At 39.5% G+C, this 23,849-nt stretch overlaps 1 protein-coding gene across 1 annotated transcript; it reads right to left on the bottom strand.

The window, feature by feature from the left end:
• Window positions 1–17,766: 17,766 nt before the first annotated feature.
• Window positions 17,767–19,474, bottom strand: LOC111888022 (metalloendoproteinase 1-MMP). Its single transcript, XM_023884139.3, has one exon. It carries the CDS (start codon window positions 19,279–19,281, stop codon window positions 18,223–18,225), a length of 1,059 nt encoding a protein of 352 aa, XP_023739907.1. The 5' UTR covers window positions 19,282–19,474; the 3' UTR covers window positions 17,767–18,222.
• Window positions 19,475–23,849: the final 4,375 nt, after the last annotated feature.

Raw genomic sequence — 23,849 nt, 5'->3', positions numbered from 1 at the left:
TGACAAACCAACTGTTTCGTCGGCATTATCTATAGGAGCTGACCAGAAGAACTTATCACAGCCATCTGCGTTATCTTCGTTCATTATGGCAGTGAGTTCGGCTGTTTGATGCTCGGTTACTCCTGTGACTTTATACAGCTGATTTAGTGTTGTTCTCATCTTTTGGTACACAACAGCCTTTTCTTCAAGAATCGGGGATTTATTTTGGGACAAACGAGCGAACTCCACAGAATTTTTAGAAATCAGATTTTTGTGGTTTTCGGGTTCGCTCTTGACAAACTCAGAACAGTCGACTACATCCTCTACAGAAATTTCACTCATATCATCGTCCTCATTAAGTTCAGATGCGTTTTCAACATCGATTTTATTTTCTGAACTTAAATTGGCACTCATTGAGTCGAATTTTTGTATGGTTTCGGTCCTTAGTTTCAGTTTATCGTTTTCATTCAAGAGATTTTTCAGCATGTCCTTATAGTCTTTGGACTTTATAAAAGATTCTATTTTGTCCAGACCATACATATAAGTAGGATTCACATCATCAGACGAAACAACACTTTCACAGTTGTATGCTTCAGCATCGATTTCATCCTCCTTAAACTCAAGGAAGGGTAAAATCATGCGATGTATTTTCTGCCCTATTTCACAATTCAGATGCAGTTGAGTAATGTTAGCATAAAGTCTTTTAGCAATTAAACAAAAAAACATTTCTTTGTTTTAAACGTTTCAAATTGTCTCTTTGTAAATAAATGTTTTCATCTTTAGACTTAATCAGCTCCAACTCCTTCTGCTCAATCCACATCCTTCGCTCCTCACTCTTGGATGACACCCTACTTATTTGGTCAGTTAGGTTAGAATTGGTGACCCGTGTTTGAGTTAAACAACTATCCAGATTTGAGATTCTTGAATTTAAGTTATTTAATTCCTTTTCCTATGATTTTTGTGGAACTTTAAACGAGATAAAAAGAGATTGTACCTTCTTGATCAATTCATCAAGCTCATTGATCTGCACACTGAGAGGTTTTGCTGTGAAGCATAAGTCCTCTCGCTCCTTGGTGTCCTCATTTCCACCATCTGTATTGTATCCTCTCATGTGAGATACGTCAGTCACCATCAGAAACTTTCCACTGCTTTCACCAGCTCTTACGACATACGCCTTTCCATGCGAAGGCTTTCTCACCTCATCATCTTCTAAGTCGGTTGACCACACCTGCATGCCACCGAACTCGTCATCCTCTGCCGAACCCTGTACAATAAGAGCATTCATAGAAGGGTTAGTAGCAGCTTTCTTCCTCTTGATCTCTTCCAGGTTTTTCATCAAGACAGCCTCTTCATCTTTCTCCTCATCTTTCTCTGCCATTTTCTTCAGAACACAATCTTTGGCATAATAATTCTTTCCTCCACAATAGTAGCAGCTGACACCAGAATCTCCTTCAACCTTCGCCTCTTTCTTTGGTTCCTCAGTCTTCGGCTCCTCCCTTACTTTTTCTGAGTTGTAGCTTCCCTGCCAATTTCAGTTCTTATTGGTAGGAAGCCTCTTCTTGATGAACCTTTTTGGATTGGACACCATCATAGCATAATCTTCTGAAGTAAGATCGTAGTCCTCCAGGTTCAGATCTTCATCTTCTACTACATTCTTGCTTTTGGACAGGAGGGCTAAGGACCCCAAGTTTGAGACCACATTCTTCTCTTGCATCAAAATATTTTCTTGGGATTTCAGAATTCCCACCAGTTTCGCCAACGAATATGACTTGAACTGCTCGTGAGCTTTAACTGTAGACACAACAGCTCTCCATTCGGATCTTCAGCCATTCAGAAAGGTGACCTTCTGTTCAATCAGCTTCCTTTCGATATCATGTTTGATCATCTTGCTGAGAAGATGATTGAAGCGATCAAACGTCTACGTAACAGACTCATCGGAGTTTTGCTTGAACTCACCAAACTCAGACAAAAGCAAGGTCTGAATAGAGTGCTCCAGATCTTCATCTGTGGAATACAGCTCTCGCAGCCGATCCCAGATTTCTTTAGCGGTACTGCAGGAACTCACCAACCTAAACGTGTCAGATTGAAGAGCGAATCGGATCAGTCTTAATGCTTTGATGTTGTGCTGAAACTTCTCCTTTTCGTCTTGAGCAACGTCTTTTACATCTTTTAACAGATGATTATACTCTTTCTGAGTTTTAATGATTCTGGATGTTCCTGACTGAGCAAATGGTCTAGACACAATAGCTTCCCATATAAGATACCCATTATCTTCAGATCCGATGACATAGTCTTCAAAATGATGCGCCCAAACTTCGTAATCCTGGGTGTAAAGAATATGAATCTTAGTTGTTGATCCAATACTGTTTGAGATGTTGATAGGATTAGAATGAGACTAGTCCATGCTTGATCGATTTACCTGTTTGAAAGATCAGACTTGTAATATGTAATATTAGGGGAAAAAGAATAAATACTAAGATACGTCAATTATGGAGTGACGGCTCAGTATATATCAGTTAATGCGGAATAACCCTAATCACTTCTTTCACAGAAGAGATGTGTATGAATTACACAGCCTCCCGCTCTGATACCAATTGATGAGTTTATAAAACTCTTGATTGATTAGATCTTATAACAGGCAAATCAAGAAATTAATAACAGGAAGACAAAAACACAAGAATGTAGCTGAATGAGTCGAATGATTTTATTAACTCAATCCTCAGCAGAGCTCGATGAAGAACTTTCGCTGTAGAGGATTCTAGGGTTACAAAAGATAAGAACTTGAACGCTATAAAATCTCTATCAAATCTTCTCTAATCTTGTTACGTTAAAGAATGCATGCAAGCATCTATATATAATAAACCCTACAAATAACTCACGGATGGACAGGCCCATACCGGAGACAAAACTAGACTAGCTAACGAGCCTAAAGACGCAACACTAAACTGGACCTAACAGTAATCTGATACCCCCCTTATAGACCGGCTTCATGAATGAGGCCTACTAACGGTAAGATTGACTTACTCTTATACATAAATATAAATATTAAACCTATAATATTATAATAGTATAAGGGTTGAATTTTAAACTTTTAAAATTCTAAGGGATGGAATTAAAGTATACATGGGGGTAACTTTACAAATTCCAAAACTTGAGGGCAAGTTTTGAAACTTGTCAAAACTTTTCAAATCCATAACTTATGAGTTTAAAGTGGTTTAATGAAAAACTCTTCAAGTTCAATAACTTGAGAACAAGTTATGTAAGACTTTAAAATCATTTAAGAAAATAAGACTCTTCATTTTCATAACTTACGGAACTTTATGAGTTTTAAAATTCTTGAATGAGACTTTTCATATAACTTGAGGACAAGTTACAAAACTCATATTAAGAATATTTTAGATCAAACATTGAACAATAACTATCATCATACAACTTTCTATTGATCAAAAACCAAACTCATAAATTAAGATAATTCATATCAAACAAATTTCAAAAATTAGCTTAATCATATAAACTAATACAAGTCTTGAAACTTTGACAATTATCTATTAATTGGAAGAGAATCATCATTACCATAACAACAAAATCAAATTTTATGAACAACAAACATTTTGTGGTAATGATTCTAATCCAAAACGGGCCAAACAACTCGAAATTTTGCTGTCTGGACTGTCAACTCGTCGAGCCCCATACTGGACTCGACGAGTCCAAAGCAAAATGCATGCTACTCGGCGAGTCACCCAGTTGACTCAGCGATTTCACTAGGCAGAGGGCAAAATTTTCGATTTTTTCACTTTGAAAACTTATAAAACATCAAGTATATTAGAAAACAACACATGGCTCTGATACCACTATTGAGTTTTGTATACTACAACATCCTATGGTGCACATACAGCCCTAAATGCCTTCGATCTATGGTTTATCTAACTAGCATGCAATTGACATAAACAATATGAAATATTAGTTAGGATTACATACCTTTTATGTAGCTTGAAACCTTGTTGTATTTGTCCTTAAGAGCTTAACACCAAAAGTATTGTAACATCCCGAACTTCACAGGTATATTTCGAATCGTCCTCTTTTGCAAGTTTCAAATTGTATTCCTTGGAGTGTTTGAGTTGGGCCATGAGAAGTATAAGGACTAAAGTAGCCACTTTGAGTCAGGAAGGAGTATGCTGAGCGTACATAAGGGTACGTTGAGCGTACTAGGCGCGCCCTAGTACGCTGGGCGTACACTCATGTAGGCTGGGCGTACTAATGTCCGGAGCAAACCCTAATATTTAGGGTTTGGGGACTATATAAACACCCTTATGGATCATTTCCCCTGATTATCCTTAGCCTTTACAGCCTACATTCATCCTCCCCAAACCCTAGCTCTTCTTTGTGGGTGTAAGCTTGTTTGGTGTGTGTTTTGGAGTGTTTCAAGAGAAGAACATTGCATCCAAGTGTTGGAGAAGAAGATCAAGTTCATAGATCCGAAGTTAGTTTGTGCTCAAGAAGCTCCTAGAGGTATAAAGTTCTAAACTTTATGCGTATTTGCTTAGATCTAATCATTTTACTTTCTTAGAAGCATCTCTTATCCCAAAAGTCATAAAGTGGTGTATTTTGTCTTATGGACGTAAACAGTTGTCCTTCTAGGCTCTTGAAGGGACTTTGAGTGATCAAAATAAGGTCCCATTAGTTGTAAGTGTCCCATGCAATTGAAATAAGGTCTTAGCAGATTAAGACCAAGCATTTAGAACTTTATGGACATTTAAAGTGATAAAGTTCATGACTTTATGGACTCTGGGCATGTTAGGCCTCTAGATCTGAGATTAGGACTTAAGTGCTTAAGCCATTAAGCACTTAATAAGGTTTTGTCAAAAGATGGAGTACACCCAGCGTACTGGGTCAACCACCCTGATGGTGGTCAACATCTGGTCGAGTACGCCCTGCGTACCAGAGGAGTACGCCCCACATATGTCCTCTGTTGGGCCATTGACATTTGGGCTTTGGGTTTTGGGTTGTTTATGGACTTAAGGGGTTGGGGCCTTTGTTAGGCTTAATAAATAAGATTTTATGGGCCAATTAGTGGTAGTGGATCATGGGTTTAGGCCCAATAAGTAGATTAGGCCCAATTTAGTAAATTGGGCCAATAGTGAACTTAAGTATTTGGGCCTTCAAGATAAGGACTTGGTATGGGACTTTGGCCCAAATAAACGGAACGGTTTAATGAATTCTTAAGACACTTGGTCAAGGGGGGGGGGGGTAATGTTGGGTATTAACCTAGTATTTATTCTTATGTGACAGTTCAGGATTCCTTGTGAGATCGTAGTCAGAGACTTGTAGTATTTCAACACTATTTGCGAGGTGAGTTATCCTCACTATATCAACAGGGTCTAAGGCACCAAGGCCAGCCCTTTACGGATTGTATTCAGATTATTATATGATATGCCTACTGATTTACATCCTGGTAGTTAGGATGCTATGTTAGTGACCTGTTAGGTCGGTGTCACGGTTATAGGATCATTCCTATGCTTGTGATCTGTTAGATCGATTTGACTGTTATATGCATGCCATTGTTTGTATGTTATCCATGTGCACATGATTGTTTGTTTGGGGGTTAGGTTGACGCGGTCCTGCTTCGTGTTGTAGGACAAGATACCCGGGGCAGTTCGGATAGGCTGTAGGCCCTGAGGAGACGGTCCAGTCAGGATGAAGGCCCAACGAGCGGTCTGGATAGTCTGTAGGCCCTGCGAGGCAGTCCAGTCATGATGAAGGCTCGGGAGCGGTCCAGGTAGGCTGTAGGCCCTAAGGAGGCGGTCCAGTCATGCTGAGGCCTCAATATACATGTTGTTTGTAACGTCCCAAAAATACCAGCCAAAAATTTCATTTTTTAAAACATACACTTTGCAAACATTAGAAATAAAACATTCACGGATCATATCATTTCATAAAATATATTGCTTGTCTGGAAACCATTTTATAAACATAATTCTATCAGAGTACAAATCCCCAGGAAGATCTCATTGTGCGGAATACAAGCATGTGTGATGTGCCGCTACCGTGTCGGTTCCTTCCCCTTCGACGAAGAGGTACTTGAAACCAAAACTGAAAACTATAAACACGAAGCTTAGTGAGTTCCCCCATCTTACCACATACCATACAATCACATATCATACATACTGTCGGGCAATTCTGGGGTGCCCGACCTACCCGGTACGACCATTATGGGGTGCCGACCTACCCGTGTCAAGCCGTTCTGGCGTGCTGACTAACCATGTCAAGCCATTCTGGGGTGCTGACTACCCATCGGTCCTAACAACCGATCCTCGGGGACCGCTTCACCCCCTATTGCTACTATCACACATGTCATAACATAACATAACATATTATCAGACATATGGGGGGTGTCCGATCTACCCTTCGGTCCTAAGGACCGAACTTGGGGACTACTCCCCTCTTACTACCACTATCACATATACATATCTTGCCAGCGTATAAACATACCGTCACATACTGTCAGACTTATCTGGGGTGTCTAACCTACCCTTCGGTCCTAACAACCAAACTCTACTACTATCACATATAACATATCATGCTAGCGTATAACATATCAGGTAGTAGTGAACCTAGATGATATCACAGAGACAATCATCTATCATACGCCTCCTACTGGTGGGCCGTCATTGTGGCCTTAGACCCACCGCTACTAGAAGGTAACTCACCTCAAAGTAGCTGCTGATCTGCGTGGGAACTGACTGTCTTCTGCTGCTGCAGTCCCGGAAGTCCTCCGGCTAAAATACCCACAAAACACTTAGTCAAATACTGCTAATCATCCTCAGGGTAAAATGACCATTTACCCCTAACCAAGCCAAGAGTCAAATTCAAGGTCAAAGTCAAAGTCAAAGTCAACTTCCAGTTGACCCGACTCGCCGAGTTGGTCTACCAACCCGCCGAGTCCCTATCCCTTTGTCTGACCACAACCCCGCCTCTACTCGTCGACTTAGGCATTGACTCGACGAGTTTTCCTTGTAATCCAAGGTCCAATAGTCCTTCATCCTACTCGCCTATGAACAACTCGTCGAGTTCATCTTCATCCGAAGAACATGCTATGGTGTGACTCGCCGAGTTGTAAGAACAACTCGCCGAGTCTTTTCTTGAGGCAAGAAGATTGCCTTAAACTCGCCGAGTCAGGGCATTGACTCGCTGAGTTTCTTCATGAGTGGGTCTGGCTTCCAACCCACTAAGTCACACCCCATGACTCACTACTCCACCCCACAACCACGAAAAGGGGGAAAACTCAGGGACTCGCGACTCGACTCGCCGAGTCCGATGAACGACTCGTCGATTCTGTCACATGGAATTACTATATACTCGATTCTGCATGAATCCAGCTCATGCCATTCATAGATCTGGGTTTCTAGGGCCTGATTAACACGGAAAGTTTCCAACTTTACGTGTAAATAAACACCAATGAAGGTTTTAGTGCTCAAAATGCACTAAAAGAGTAAATCTAGGGCTTTCATGCAATATGGCTCCATAAAGGCAGTAGATCTGAGCTCCAGGAACTCAATCATGGAGCTATAAAGGTCTACAAGCATGAAAACAGTGGGAAACTGAGTTATACCTCAAGGGAATCACTTGAAATAGCACCAAGGTGCCTAACCTCCTTCTTCTCTTCTTGATCTACTCTTCTCTTCTCTCAAAATCTTCAAGAACACACCAAAACACTTCATTCTCTCAAGAAATAAGGGTTTGGACGATGTTGGGAGCTCTGAGGGTGAAGGGGCGAGGTTGGGGCGCATAAGGTTGGTTTAAATAGGGTGCAAACCCTTGAAATTTTGGGTTTCATCAGACAGCGGGGACTCGCCGAGTCGCCAACTTAAACGTGCTCCCAAACTCGTCTCTACTCGGCGAGTCGGGCCTACAACTCGCCCAGTCCAAGGCCAAAATGCAAAACACATAGATAAATTTTACGTACCAGGAACCAGGTGCTACAAATCTCCCCCACTTATTTTATACTTCGTCCTCGAAGTCTGCTGCTCAATCCTAAAACAGCTCGGGGTAATGCTCCATCATTTCTTCCACCGGCTCCCAAGTCAATTCCGAACCCTTCCGGTGCTGCCATTGCACCTTTACTAATTCCACCCTCTTGTTCCTCAGATGCTTCGACTTCCGGCCAAGGATTGTGACTGGGTGCTCAATGTAATTCAGGCTGTCATCAACCTGAATATCCTCAAGCGGCACCACCGTTGAATCATCCACTAGGCACTTCCGCAGCTGGGAGATATGGAAGGTGCTGTGGATCTGACTGAGCTCGGCTGGCAGATCCAGCCTATACGCCACCTGGCACACCCGGGCTACAACCCTGAACGGACCAATGTACCTCGAGCCCAACTTGCCCCGCTTCCTGAATCGAATTATGCCTTTCCAATGTCTATGCGCAGTCTGAAGCCTTCTTCGAACCTGCTGGATTTTCTCAGTCATCTTGAGCACCACCTCGTTGCTCCCCATGACCCTTTGGCCAACTTCACCCCAACATATCGGGGTCCTGCACCTCCGTCCGTACAACATCTCGAATAGGAGACGGTCAATACTCATGTGGTAGTTGTTGTTGTATGAGAACTTAGCCAAGGGAAGATAGGTATCCCAACTACCACCGAAGTCTAGCACGCATGCCCGCAACATATCCTCAAAAGTTTGGATGGTCCGCTCGCTCTGACCATCCGTCTGCGGGTGAAAGGCGGTGCTAAAATGCAGACGGGTGCCCAACCCATCATGAAACTTCTTCCAAAACCTGGAAGTGAACCGCACATATCGATCAGATATCACTGACACTGGCACCCCGTGCCGCGCCACTATCTCCCTGATGTAGATATCAGTCGAGATACTCTCCTGAATCGGAACAAAATGGGCACTCTTGGTCAACCGATCCACGATGACCCAAATCGAATCTACTCCACACGCCTTCTTGGGAAGCTTTGTGATAAAATCCATTGTAATATCCTCCCATTTCCATAACAGGATATCCAACAGCTGCATCTTGTCGTGCAGTCTCTGATGCTCGGCCTTGACCTTCCTGCAGGTCAAACACCGCTCGACGTACCATGCCACATCCCGCTTCATGCAGGGCCATCACTAGTCTAGACGAAGATCCCGATACATCTTCGTCACCCTTGGATGAATAGAGAATCGGGATTTGTGTGCCTCCTCCATCAAGATCTGGTGCACGCCTCCGTGATACGGCACCCACACCCTATGGTGTAGTGTCAATAATCCCCGGCTATCATAATCGAAGGAGGTGAATTGACCCACTATTCGCTCACTCTTCCGATGCTCCTCCTTCATAGCCTCCTGTTGAGCTTCCGAATCTGCTCTAACAGTGGAGTCACCACTGTCATTCTCATACACACATCCCTAATCGGTGTCGCCTTACGGCTAAGAGCATCGGCCACCACGTTGGCCTTTCCCGGGTGATAAAGGATCTCGCAATCATAATCCTTCAACACGTCCAACCATCGACGCTGCCTCATGTTCAGATTCGGCTGATCCATGAGGTACCTCAAACTCTTGTGGTCCGTGTAAATGGTACATCGAACCCCGTAGAGGTAATGCCGCCAAATCTTGAGGACGAACACCACCGCCCCCAACTCTAAATCATGCGTCGAGTAGTTCGCCTCGTGAGGCTTCAGCTGCCTCGAGGCATAAGCAATAACATGTCCCCTCTGCATCAAAACTACGCCTAAACCCGAGATAGACGCATCGCAGTATACCACAAAATCCTCTACACCCTCGGGCAGGGCTAAGATTGGCGCCTCGCACAATCTCTGCCTTAGAATATCGAACGTTGCCTGCTGCTCAGGCCCCCAACAAAAGACCACGGCTTTCCTAGTCAACCGTGTCAGGGGTACGGCTATCTTGGAGAAATCCTGAACGAATCTCCGATAGTTGTCTGCTAATCCTAGGAAACTCCGAATCTCAGATGGAGACTTCGGGCCTCCCATCTCATCATGGCCTCTACCTTGGCCGGGTCTACTGAAATCTCGTTCTGGTTGACGAGGTGCCCAAGAAAATGCACCTCGCGCAACCAACACTCACATTTGGAGAACTGGGCGTACAAGCTCTCCCTCCTCAAGGCCTCCAAAACTTCTCTCAGATGCTCCTCGTGCTCCTCCTGCGTCTTCGAATATACCAAGATGTCGTCAATGAAAACTATCATAGACCGATCCAGCATCGGTCTACACACATGGTTCATGAGGTCCATGGACGTGGCAGGAGCATTGGTGAGCCCAAACGGCATCACCACGAACTCATAATGGCCATAACGCGTCCGAAACGCAGTCTTCTGTACATCCTCCTCTCTGACCCTCATCTGATGATAACCTGGACGCAAATCGATCTTGGAGAACCAAGATGCTCCCTGTAACTGGTCAAAGAGGTCATCAATCCTCGGGAGTGGGTAACGATTCTTCACCGTTACCTTGTTCAGCTCCCGGTAATCTATACACATCCGATGCGACCCGTCCTTCTTCTTCACAAACAGGATCGGGGCTCCCCAGGGTGAACTGCTCGGTCTAATAAATCCCTTGTCTAGCAGCTCCTGCAGCTGCGTAGACAACTTTCACATCTCGGGAGGAGCCAGCCGATAGGGTGCCTTGGCTATCGGAGCCGCACCAGGAACTAGGTCGATCCTGAACTCTACCTGACGCTCCGGAGGTATTCCAGGAAGCTCCTCTGGGAACACATCAGTGTAGTCTCGCACCACTGGAACCTCACTCACCGTCGCCTTACCCGCATCCCGGGTATCCATAATGTACGCGACATATCCTGCACAACCCTGCTAGAGGTAGCGCCTAGCTCTCACTGCTGAACATATTGTGGGTCCATGCTGCGGCCTCTCGCCATGGATCACCAACTCTCCCCTGCTTGAGGTCCTGACCCGCACTAACTGTTGTGAGCAATCTATCACCGCCCCATTATGGCTCAACCAATCCATGCCTATAATCACCTTGTTCCCCCCGCAAAGGGATGGGAACCAAATCCACCAAATAGCGATCCTCAAATAACCTTAGGACACAATCCCTGAATACTGCTGACGCTCACACCGATCGATCATCGACAATCTCTACCTCTAAAGGGGAATCCAACATGCCTGAAGACTCAGTAAACCTCTTGCTAAGCGCAAGGGAAACAAATGATCGGGTGGCACCCGAGTCAATCAACACCTGAACACGAATGTCGTTCACATGGAATGATCATGTCACCACATCGGGTGCAGCGCGAGCCTCCTCGGTAGTCAGCTGAAATGCCCAGCTCCTCACCACTGGAGCCTCTGCCTTGACCTGCCGGCCATTTGTAATCCGAAGGGTAGCTGGAGCTGGCGCCTTAGTCGGCGCTGATGCTGTCAACTGGGGGAAATTAGCCTTCTTGTGGCCCCTCTGGTTGCAGTGGAAACACAGCAACTCTGATGTATGAATCACAGGTGTAGGGGCAGCACAATCCCTGCTGAAATGCCCCGTCTTGCCGCACTTATAGCAGCCTGACGATCCCAGCCTACATGCTCCCTCATGAGGCCTACCGTATTTCTTGCAGCGGCTCGGTCCCGACTGGCCTTTCGGCCTACCATCTGGTCCCTTGGGCCCCTTCCCCGAAGCCCTCCTGCCTGACCCTCCTCTGTCTTCCTCTTTCGGATGTGCTCCAGATCTATCTCCCTCTCCCTTGCCCTGGCAATCATAGAATCCAGGGTAGGGCAAGCTGAAAAACTGACATGCTCCCGAATATCAGCTCGTAGCATGTCATGATAACGGGTCCTCCTCATATCCTCATCACCAGCAACGCCCTCTCCCGGAACTTGGCGGTGATCTCCGCCACAATCTCCGTCGTCTGTCTCATATCCAAGAACTCCCTGGCCAACTGCTGAAGCTTGACAGCCGGCACAAACTCTGCCCTGAATCTGGTCGCGAAGTCCGACCAAGTCATAGCCTCTACAACCGAGGCTCCTAACAAGTTACCCACGGACTCCCACCAATCCCTAGCTTGATCTTGTAAACACCCTGCTGCAAACCTCACCTTCGACCCCTCAGGGCAGAAGCTAATCATCTGTGTAGATTCAATATCTGCAATCCATCGCCTGGCAGCTATGGGGTCCTTCGCCCTGTGAAAATCCGGCGCACCACTGCCCCGGAAGTCCTTAAAGGACAGTGTGCGAGATCCCAACTGGCCAGATGCCATGTCGCTCTTGAATACCCTGAGGCGATCCTCCATCAACTCCAATATCCCTTCCTTGATCAACCCGAAGATAATGCAGGTCGACTCAAGGATGCCTCTGGTAATCTCTGACGCGATGAACTCACGTAGTCCCTCACCTACTAGCTCGGAACCTGATCCCGAACCCGAACTGCCAACTGTTGGCCTCGAACGTAGTACCACCATTCTCAAATACATAAATAATAATTGTTAGCGATACTGATACCTCTAGAGGAATCACACCCACTACAAGTTCTCTGGTCTTACCTTGGCCTTCCTTGGTTCGGGTACGGATCCTCTGCTTTCAGTAGTACGGGCCCATACTACCTTCCACATCTATCTGTACCTTTTCCAAGGACTGTCTTGACTCCACCAGGTCCCTTTTACTACCGCTGCTCACTGCTATACCCATCCTAGGCTTGCCCTAGGAAAATCTCTAACTCCACCTTACCCGGTCCTCAGCTGCTGAAGGCCTTCTTGTAATGCCAATTAGTCATTACCTGAATACCATCACATGTGGTGAGGCTCATATAATCCTTCGAGTAACAGACTCGGCTCTACACGGTTAGTCTCAGACAAAAGCCGCGCAGTAAGGCCAAATCCAGCACTCTAAGATTATTCAACCCTGATCACATGTGACGTGACGTATTCATCTAATGTCTAACTCCCATCACTCAGAGTCCCCACGAAACACAAAGCAAGCAGAATTCAGACACAAGGAAACAATCTCAGGCAAATCCGTCCTCATAGAGGAAGCTGTACTAGCATACAATGCTAAACTCATACTATCAGGCATAACCCTAACAGGATATCCTACTGTTGTCTACTCAATTCTAGCATGCAATTTTCATACACTGAAGCACATAAGGCATGCACATAAGGAATCATTCCTAGATCCTTAGTCCTATTCTAGCATACTGTTCTACTGAAACTGATAAACATAACATAAGCTGGTATGGGTACTTTGGGGAATACTTAGTTGAGCTCGGCCGGTCACGCGCATCACACACTTCGTTCCTTCTTAAAAATCTTTACTTAGCTTTTCGGAAAATATTTTCTTCTTTAAAATCTTTTAAATCCCACAATTTGAATTCAGACACCCCTGAAGGCGTGTCCGAATCCCTCAAACCAGGGCTCTGATACCAACTTGTAACGTCACAAAAATACGAACCAAAAATTTCATTTTTTAAAACATACACTTTGCAAACATTAGAAATAAAACATTCACGGATCATATCATTTCATAAAAGATATTGCTTGTCTGGAAACCATTTTATAAACATAATTCTGTCAGAGTACAAATCCCCAGGAAGATCTCATTGTGCGGAATACAAGCGTGTGTGATGTGCCGCTACCGTGCCGACTCCTTCCCCTTCAACGAAGAGGTACCTGAAACCAAAACTGAAAACTGTAAGCACGAAGCTTAGTGAGTTCCCCCATCATACCACATACCATTCAATCACATATCATACATACTGTCAGGAATTCTTGGGTGCCCGACCTACCCGGTACAACCATTCTGGGGTGCTGACCTACCCGTGTCAAGCCGTTCTGGGGTGCTGACTACCCATGTCAAGCCATTCTGGGGTGCTGACTACCCATCGGTCCTAACAACCGATCCTCGGGGACCGCTTCACCCCCTACTGCTACTATCACACATATCATAACATAACATAACATATTATCAGACATATATGGGGTGTCCGATCTACCCTTCGGTCCTAAGGACCGAACATGGGGACTACTCCCCTCTTACTACCACTATCACATATACATATCATGCCAGCGTATAAACATATCGTCACATACTGTCAGACTTATCTGGGGTGTCTAACCTACCCTTCGGTCCTAACAACCGAAATCTACTACTATCACATATAACATATCATGCTAGCGTATAACATATCAGGTAGTAGCGAACCTAGATGATATCACAGAGACAATCATCTATCATACGTCTCCTACTGGTGGGCCGGCATTGTGGCCTTAGACCCACCGCTACTGGAAGCTAACTCACCTCAAAGTAGCTGCTGATCTGCGTGGGAACTGACTGTCTTCTGCTGCTGCTGTCCCGGAAGTCCTCCGGCTAAAATCCCCACAAAACACTTAGTCAAGTACTGCTAATCATCCTCAGGGTAAAATAACCATTTACCCCTAACCAAACCAAGAGTCAAAGTCAAGGTTAAAGTCAAAGTCAAAGTCAACTTCCAGTTGAACCTACTCGCCGAGTCCCTATCCCTTTGTCTGACCACAACCCCACCTCTACTCGTCGAGTTAGGCATTGACTCGACGAGTTTTCCTTGTAATCCAAGGTCCAATAGTCCTTCATCCTACTCGCCAAGTTGTATGAACAGCTCGCCGAGTTCATCTTCATCCGAAGAACATGCTATGCTATGACTCGCCGAGTTGTAAGAACAACTCGCCGAGTCTGTTCTTGAGACAAGAAGATTGCCTTGAACTCGCCGAGTCAGGGCATTGACTCGTCGAGTTTCTTCATGAGTGAGTTTGGCTTCCAACCCACTGAGTCACACCCCATGACTCACTACTCCACCCCGCAACCACGAAAAAGGGGAAAACTCGGGGACTCGCGACTCGACTCGCCGAGTCGGATGAACGACTCGCCGAGTCTGTCACATGGAATTACTATATACTCGATTCTGCTTTAATCCAGCTCATGCCATTCATAGATATGGGTTTCTAGGGCCTGATTAACACATAAAGTTTCCAACTTTACGTGTAAATAAACACCAATGAAGGTTTTAGGGCTCAAAATGCACTAAAAGAGTAGATCTAGGGCTTTCATGCAATATGGCTCCATAAAGGTAGTAGATCTGAGCTCCAGGAGCTCAATCATGTCTAGATCTAATGGTTAACCAACTTATTACAAACCCTAATTCATAATCAAGCTTGGAAATGGCTCAAGAAGGACTTTAATGGAGCTATAAAGGTATACAAGCATGAAAACAAAGGGAAACTGAGTTATACCTCAAGGGAATCACTTGAAATAACACCAAGGTGCCTGGCCTCCTTCTTCTCTTCTTGATCTACTCTTCTCTCTCTTAAAATCTTCAAGAACACACCAAAACACTTAAATCTCTCAAGGAATAAGGGTTTGGACGATATTGGGAGCTCTGAGGGTGAAAGGGGCGAGGTTAGGGCGCATAAGGTTGGTTTAAATAGGGTGCAAACCCTTGAAATTTAGGGTTTCATCAGACAGCGGGGACTCGCCGAGTCCAGAATGTGGACTCGCCGAGTCGCCAACTTAAACGTGCTCCCAAACCCGTGTTTACTTGGCGAGTCGGGCCTACAACTCGCCGAGTCCAAGGCCAAAATGGAAAACACATAGATAAATTTTACGTACCAGGAACCAGGTGCTACACTATTTGTGATTATTTTGCAATGTGATATATATATTGGTATTTTGGGGGTAACTCACTAAGCCTTCAAGCTTACATATATTGATTTTTGTTTCAGGTACTTCAGGTGACCATGGCAAGACAAAGGCGTGAGGTACACATCCTCACATTTTTATGATTTTGGATTTCTGGAAACTCTTATATGAAATCATTTTGAAACAAATTTGTGAACTATGTTGATGTTTGAATAACTTTTGATTACTCGGATTGGTTTTGAAAAGTTTAAATTTTTAGTAAAATTTTGTGTTGTTACAAGTATGAATGCCTCAAATGGCTCACAACTCACCTAGGACAAAGGTGACTGTGGAGAGAGAATTCCCATGCACCAAAACCACCTCCATGAACCCTAAGAACTAGAAGTATGTGTTTTTAGGTTATGGAGTTTATATTTATATGTAGTATTTCCAGAGTTATGTGTATAACCCAAATCCATACCCATGGGTTTTATAATTCATGGTTCATGTGGCCCAACTCTTTATGTATCCATACATAAACTTAGTCCAATGTGGATCATAAGCACAACACATATAAATATAACTAATTATCATAATTAGACCCCATAGATTTAATTAGTCTCTTTTGATCACTAAATTAATTTCAAATTAATTATTGATCAATACTTATTAAAACATATGATTTTATATTAATATACTATAACTTATAATATATTAATAAATCATATATAACATTCTCTCAAGAGTCCATGCTAACAAATTATCATGGTGTTATGCAACCCAAATGGACCATGCTACTCTTGGGTCGAATACATACCAATAATAGTTATGAGCTTAGACATCTAATTCAACAAGTATGTGATATGTTAGTTGTCTTCGTGGTACTTGCATGGAAGACCTCTTAAATCTCAAGAAATGTACAATATATATATATATATATATATATATATATATATATATATATATATATATATATATATATATATATATATATATATATATATATATATATATATATATAGGTTCAGGTTCATTTGAGACCATTCTAATTTTGTGAGACCGTGAGACCAAATCTAAAAATAATTTTAAAATGCAAAATAAATGGAAAAATCCAAAAATTCTTTTTTTAAATATTATTTTCGGAACTTGAATTAACTAAAAGAAATTTTAAAAAAATAAAAATAAATAAAAAAAAATCCGTTTTTTTTTAAAATACGTGAAATATTCTAAATAGAATATTACACTGACATATTCTAAAAAATAATTTTAAAATGCAAAATAAATGGAAAAATCTAAAAATTTGTTTTTTAAATATTATTTTCGGAACTTGAATTAACTAAAAAAAATAAAAAATAATAAAAAAAATAAAAATAATTCTATTTTTTTTAAAATACGTGAAATATTCTAAATAGAATATTACACTGTACGTATTCTAAAAATAATTTTAAAATGCAAAATAAATGGAAAAATCAAAAAATTCTTTTTTTAAATATTATTTTCAGAACTTGAATTAACTAAAAATAAATAAATAAAAAATAAAAAAATGCGTCTCACGGTCTCACAAAATATAGGTGGTCTCAAATGAACCTAACCCTATATATATATATATATATATATATATATATATATATATATATATATATATATATATATATATATATATATATATATATATATATATATATATATATATATATATACACTATGTTGCAAACATTAAAAGGATATTAAAACTAGAGATATGATTGACTTAAAAAATATTATTATGGTATTTTGTTAACGTTGTATGGCTTTATTATTGATAAATAATATGTATTTTGATTATTGTTATAGTTAAATTTGCATTTAATTTAAATCCCAAAATCTATAAATTTATATTTGATTGTAAATATTTGTTTTCATTAAATTTTATTAATCTTGCATTGTGAGTATTCGTCTAATTAGATAATAATCTAATACATGGGCGTAACATTGACTAATTTTGTTGCATCCCTATACGAGATAAGTCATGGGTGCTCGTCTATGTAGCCTACCATCTCGGACAGCCCGACGGTTTGCTATTTTGTTTATATTGTTTGTTGTTCCAAACTATTTATTCCAATTCTTTGTAGATAATTCTATATTTTCCTTAGATTAAAATAAAGGAAAGAGTTTTTATTTTTTTTTACTTTAATTATTATTTGGTGAGAAGCAATAGATTGACGTTGAAATTTTAGGTGATGGGAATGGTAGTGATGTTTGGTGGTAGCAGCCAACCGTCGACCGTTAGGAAGTTTTCTTATCATTTACTCAAAAATTATTATTAGATTAATATCATATTTTATTTTGACAATTCCGTCCTAACTAGAAATAAATCCAGTTACACGGGTTTAACATTCTCCCAAAAATTCGCCACTAAACAATAACAATTCATTGTGCACGTCATCACTTAAACAGAAAACGAGTTTTAGATGTTAAATATGTTCATCTTGATCATTCTCTTTCCAAAACCATGCATTGCATGTTTTTCTTCAATAAAACATACATACTAATAAAACATGGACCTTAACTAGTGTTTTAAAAGACTGATTAACTTTGGTTGGATTAGATTCTATGATTAAAACTTTTCAATCTCCCTTATGCGCTTTTGCTTTCACGTTTGTATCTCATGCTTTGAAGATTATAGACATGATTAGGAGAATTGCTAGGGTAATGATCCACCTCGATGATCGGAGCTCGATCTTTGAATCTATACTCTGATTTGAAGAAGTATCGGATTGCGATAAAGCTTCAATGTTAAAATTCGGGTTTGATCCATATAGTTGTTGAATTCCTTCGATATCATCGACGTTCAAATCCATCTTTTTCTGTCTAGGTCTCAAACTAGGGTACATTACAGAGTCTTTCTCAAAACTGTGAGCTAATCCTAACACATGCCCGATTTCATGAGTTGCTACCGATTCCAAATCGACAGCGACTTTGGATTTCTCTGATTCAAAATCCATCGCCCATGTCTCCGCCGCATCAAGGTGGAGCTTTCCACTTTCCGGTGAGAACCCATGTGCTAAAACACCTAAAACTCCATCGAACGGCTCTCCATCGCCATGATCGCCGCTGTAAAACCCAATCTTGATGTCGGAAAACTCATAAAAATCTGATTCTGTAAAGTTCACCGGAATCACCGCTGACCACCGGGAAAAAGATCGTCGGAAGGCTTGCTTTATATCAGAAAGGTTCAAATTTGAAACCATGCAGTTAGGGGAAAAAGCGTAAGTCAGAGTTGTTGGAATGGCACGTGACCATCTTGGCTTGCCATTGAAGTAATTATAATGTCGGATTTCATGAAAAATTGGTGGTGGAGATGTGTCACGTACGCCACATCTCGGTAATGTCATCTGAGAGATTGTTTCAGAGTTGAGTTTTCCGGTAATGGCTAGGGCATGTTTCTGTTGGTATTGGATTACTGCAATCTGGAATTCGTCATCAAAGTTGTCCCCAGAGCTAATGTTTGTATCCTTGAGGTATCCAAAACGTTGCATGTAGTTCTTGAGCTCTGATATGCCGCTGAAGTTGCTGCCCTTTCTGGCATGAAGGAATTGCCCGAAGTTGCCCCAGGTGAAGTTTTGGCGGTTTAAGGTGGACGTGGTGGTGGTTACCGGAGGGGTTGGTCTGGCCTGGAAACATGTGGGATAGAAGAGTACCAGAAAAAAGAATGAGTAGAGCATGGTGGGCTTGGAGACATGAAAGTGAAGTTTGGCATATTTGTAGCAAAACGAAAGAATTTTCGATAACCATAAAATCCAAATATTGTATTCATGAATTTTCGTAATATATTAATATTAATATAAGTTAAACTTCCTATCTTGAATTACTGAAAAACATTGATAGATTCAAAAATATATCTATAAGTTATACTACAGGATTAATTTGGTTGGACGCCTTGAAAATTAGACTAGAATGTATATATTTTATAAACAAATTAAAACAAAAAAAAACCAACACATTCTTATCCACACAAAAAAATTATTATATTTTTTTATTCCATTACTACCCTTATATATTGTTTTAAACGGACCTTAAAAAAACCTCAACCTACTTTCATCTAACCATCAAACCGTTAACATCCGGTAACATATCTTACTTATTAATCTTAAAACTTAAATTATATATATATCACCGAACGTGAGAAGCAGATGATTAATCATCTGCTTCCAGAAGAAATCGAAGAATTTCTTGGGAATCCTACAAGATCCGTTCGTTCTTTTTTCTCTGACAGATGGTCAGAATTTTCATCTGGGTTCGAATCCTACTGAGAGGTCCACTAGAGATTATAAATTGTTGAAGAAACAACAAGATCTTTCTTTTCTCAGGCGATCGGAAAATAAAGAAATGGTTAATCTATTCAAGATAATTACGTATTTACAAAATACCGTCTCAATTCATCCTATTTCATCAGATTCGGGATGTGATATGGTTCCGAAGGATGAACCGGATGTGGACAGTTCCAACAAGATTTCATTCTTGAACAAAAATCCATTTTTTGATTTATTTCATCTATTCCATGACCGGAATAGGGGAGGATACACGTTACACCACGATTTTGAATCAGAAGAGAGATTTTAAGAACTGACAGATTTATTCACTCTATCAATAACCGAGCTGGATCTGGTAAATTATATATATATATATATATATATATATATATATATATATATATATATATATATATATATATATATATATATATATATATATATACTAGGCTTTTACTAGCGCCAAACGACGGATACGAATAATTTTTTCAGAAATTAGTTTCTCAAACGATTTGTTTTTTATATCGATTTTGAACCGGTTTCGATTTTTAAAAATCATTGTATTAAACTCATTTCAGTTATAATAAGTTCGGTATTTTTGAAGTGAAATTTAATTAGAAAACTGTTTTAAGACCGATTTGGTTCGGTTATATTACAAAAAGCGAAAAAAAAAGAAACAATTTCATACATATATTAAAACCTATTACTAAATGTCAGTTCGGTTTTAATCTTATCTCGTTCCGATGCCCTAACCTCATGCACCTCAAGCTACGTAGATGTCGAGTTGACCATTTTAGACAAAGAAAGAAACTCAACTGAATAATTTTTACGCTCAAGGATTCCTGATGATTCTCAAAAGCAGTGTCCCTCAGCTTCATCATCATCATCAACAGCAACAATGGTATAATCAACTATCTTGCACTGTACCGCGAAAATCTTCTTCAGGTAACCTAATGATTTGGTGTTTTATCGAGATTTTGTGGTTACTTTTGTGGCTTTTGATATCTGAATACTTCTGAACTTGTTAATTTGCAGAAAACTGTCGCATCGCGAATCTCTCCACACACCCTCTTTTTGTGTATGTTCTTCTTATTAGTCTGTTTTTTTTACTTAATCATGGTTACATTCTGATTCGTATGTTTCTCTAAGTGTTCTACTTCATTTAGCGATTAGATTTTGATCATAAGATTGTTGTTAATGAGATTTAGGCTGGGGTTCCAGATAAATAGATCATAGGCATGTATCGGGAGAGTTTCCTGATAGGATTGATCAGGATGAATTCCTCCAACTTAAGAAACAATTTTGCCTCAGGTATTATGTTTACTCTCTTCCTTTTGCCTTAGATCGAATTCAAATAAAATTCTCGATAAATTTTAAAAAGATATCAATCTAAGTTTGTGTTCCAAACATCTACTCAATGACCCAAGACATTCCCAATTCATGTCTTAAGTGCATTATTTGGGGTGTGTTTCGATATTTGCAGAATCTAATGATCATGTGCACAAAGACTGGGATATGTAATCCCTTTTAGATTTATCAACAACTTGTTACTTGCTTTTCAAATCTAATTATTTTGCCCTAAATAATGGATCATACTCTTTTTTTTTCAACTACTCAATTTAATTCCTCTTCAAAAGCACATCCAATCACCCCCCATGGGTGATTGCCCTAGAGAAATCATTGGTTCAATAGGAAATGACTTAATAAAAACTTATAGTATGTTATTATTAATATTTTGTACACCAACAAAACAATATATAAAAAATTAAATTCTTGTGGTGATATTTCGCTTCAAAAAGTCATGTAACCACCTTTCTTTAATTCGTGTGTGCAAAGGAATCTTTCTAGTCTTAGATTATTGAATATATCTCTTTGTCAACCATATAGCAAACATAAAAGCCCTAAACTAACCAATTTTTGTATAATTTTCAGTAATTTGAAGGAGAGATTAGGAGGAAGTGTTTGTTTATTGACCATTGAATATTCCTAAAATGTGCGGATGTAATGTACAGCTAGTGTAAAAATGAACTAAGGTACGTCAAATTGAATTTGTTAATGGTGATGTGTGAATAAATATACTAATTTAATATATTTTTCAATGTTTATAATAACATACTTTATATTTAATTTTTTTTTTTGTTATTTTGTTGATGACAGGAAATTTTGTAGCTAGCAAGTTGTGAAATGCTCAGTTAAAAAGAGGTACATCATTATAAATCAATGAATTTGGTAGTATCCAATAGTTTATGATGATTTTTGATGTGGATTACATTATTAAAGATTTTAGAAAATTGTTTATTCTATATTATATTTGTTGATAGAAATTAAAAGCATACATACACAAAGTGGCTACATTGTTCAAGTCATCGGTCACATATAATTAGGCAAACATATGATCATATATTATGTTATGTAGGATCAAAATGTTTCACGAAGTAAAGTTTAAAAAATGCTTAAAAACATGAAAGACATATATGTTTGACTTTGATAAATAAAGGGAACAACTGTTGATTGCGGCTATAGAATGAAGAAATATGCACTTTTAATTTTTATAACACTTTAAACCAAGAATTAAGAAATTAAAAACAAAACCATAAGAAAAACATACATTTTGCAGGAACAACAGAGGAATGAGAATAAGATTAAGAGACTTCAAATTGGCGCATTATATTATATTATATTATATTATATTATATTATATATATATATATATATATATATATATATATATATATATATATATATATATATATATAATATGAAACCACATTATTATTTTAAAGGGATAAGAATAAGTTAATGAAACATATCCAACATTTATTTAGTTAGGATATATAATGTAGAAAGTTTAGGATATGTTTTTTAAATTTCAAATTAGGATAATATAGAATTTTTAAAATTCATATATTTTCTATTGTCATATCCATTTTAAAAATTTTTATTTTCAAAATTTATAATTTAATAAATAAATATTGTGAATATAAAAAATAAAATTTTAAATTAGAGGATTATACTTTAATTTTTCCTGTAAGAGCATTGTACTTTGGAAATATTGAAAGTAACATGTTGTAATGAAAATATTTATCTATGTAATGGTCGTCCAAATAATCGAATAAAAAAAATATATGAATGATCACAACATCCATTATACATGCTGCAAAATCTATCAAAGATGTAAAACAAATGATTCATTAAAACCTGAATATGAGGGATTTGACTTGATGAAAAAGTTTGTATAAAAATTGGTAAGATGGAGTAAACTAAACAATTAACAAAAATTGATGAATAATTAGATGAATATTAGTATATTTATATGTATGTGTATAAAATGATATTAAAAGCAAATGTTACAGACGCATCCTTAAAACTAATTTGGACATGTCCTAAAACACACACACACACACACACATATATATATATATATATATATATATATATATATGTATATATATATATATATATATATATATATATATATATATATATATATATATATATATATATTTCTGCGGGTGTACATGGTGGTGGTTGCTAAGAATAAATTTCTTGAGTTGTTCTCATAACCGAAGATCTAAACAGAAATTGCAGGAAACCAACAAAACCCTAAACTTATGATTATATTGTTAATGTTAATTTTACGTAATATGATGTTTGTTTGTCATGCCTGAATCTTTTTTTATGCAGGAATAGTAGATGACAGGGTGATTGTTGGTGTGGGTCATGGTGTAAATTACAACTGTGGTAGTCTTGGTTACTGCTGGCTGATTCAGTACCTAAAACACAAAAAAAAACACACATGCACCATTAAAGAGAGTTAGAATATATATATTAATAGATGGCTGTTATGGGACCAGTAAACACAAAACACACATACACACACCATTATAGACAGAGAGCGAGAGAGAAAGAGATTTTCTACCTGTTTTTTTATGGCATTTTGATGGATCTTTAGGGAGATGTAAACACAAAAAACACACATA

Source organism: Lactuca sativa, chromosome 3, assembly GCF_002870075.4.
Source record: "Lactuca sativa cultivar Salinas chromosome 3, Lsat_Salinas_v11, whole genome shotgun sequence".
In the NCBI taxonomy this organism is placed as follows: Eukaryota; Viridiplantae; Streptophyta; class Magnoliopsida; order Asterales; family Asteraceae; genus Lactuca; species Lactuca sativa.
Note: the sequence above shows the minus strand (reverse complement) of the source record. Positions and strands in the feature narration are given on the sequence as shown.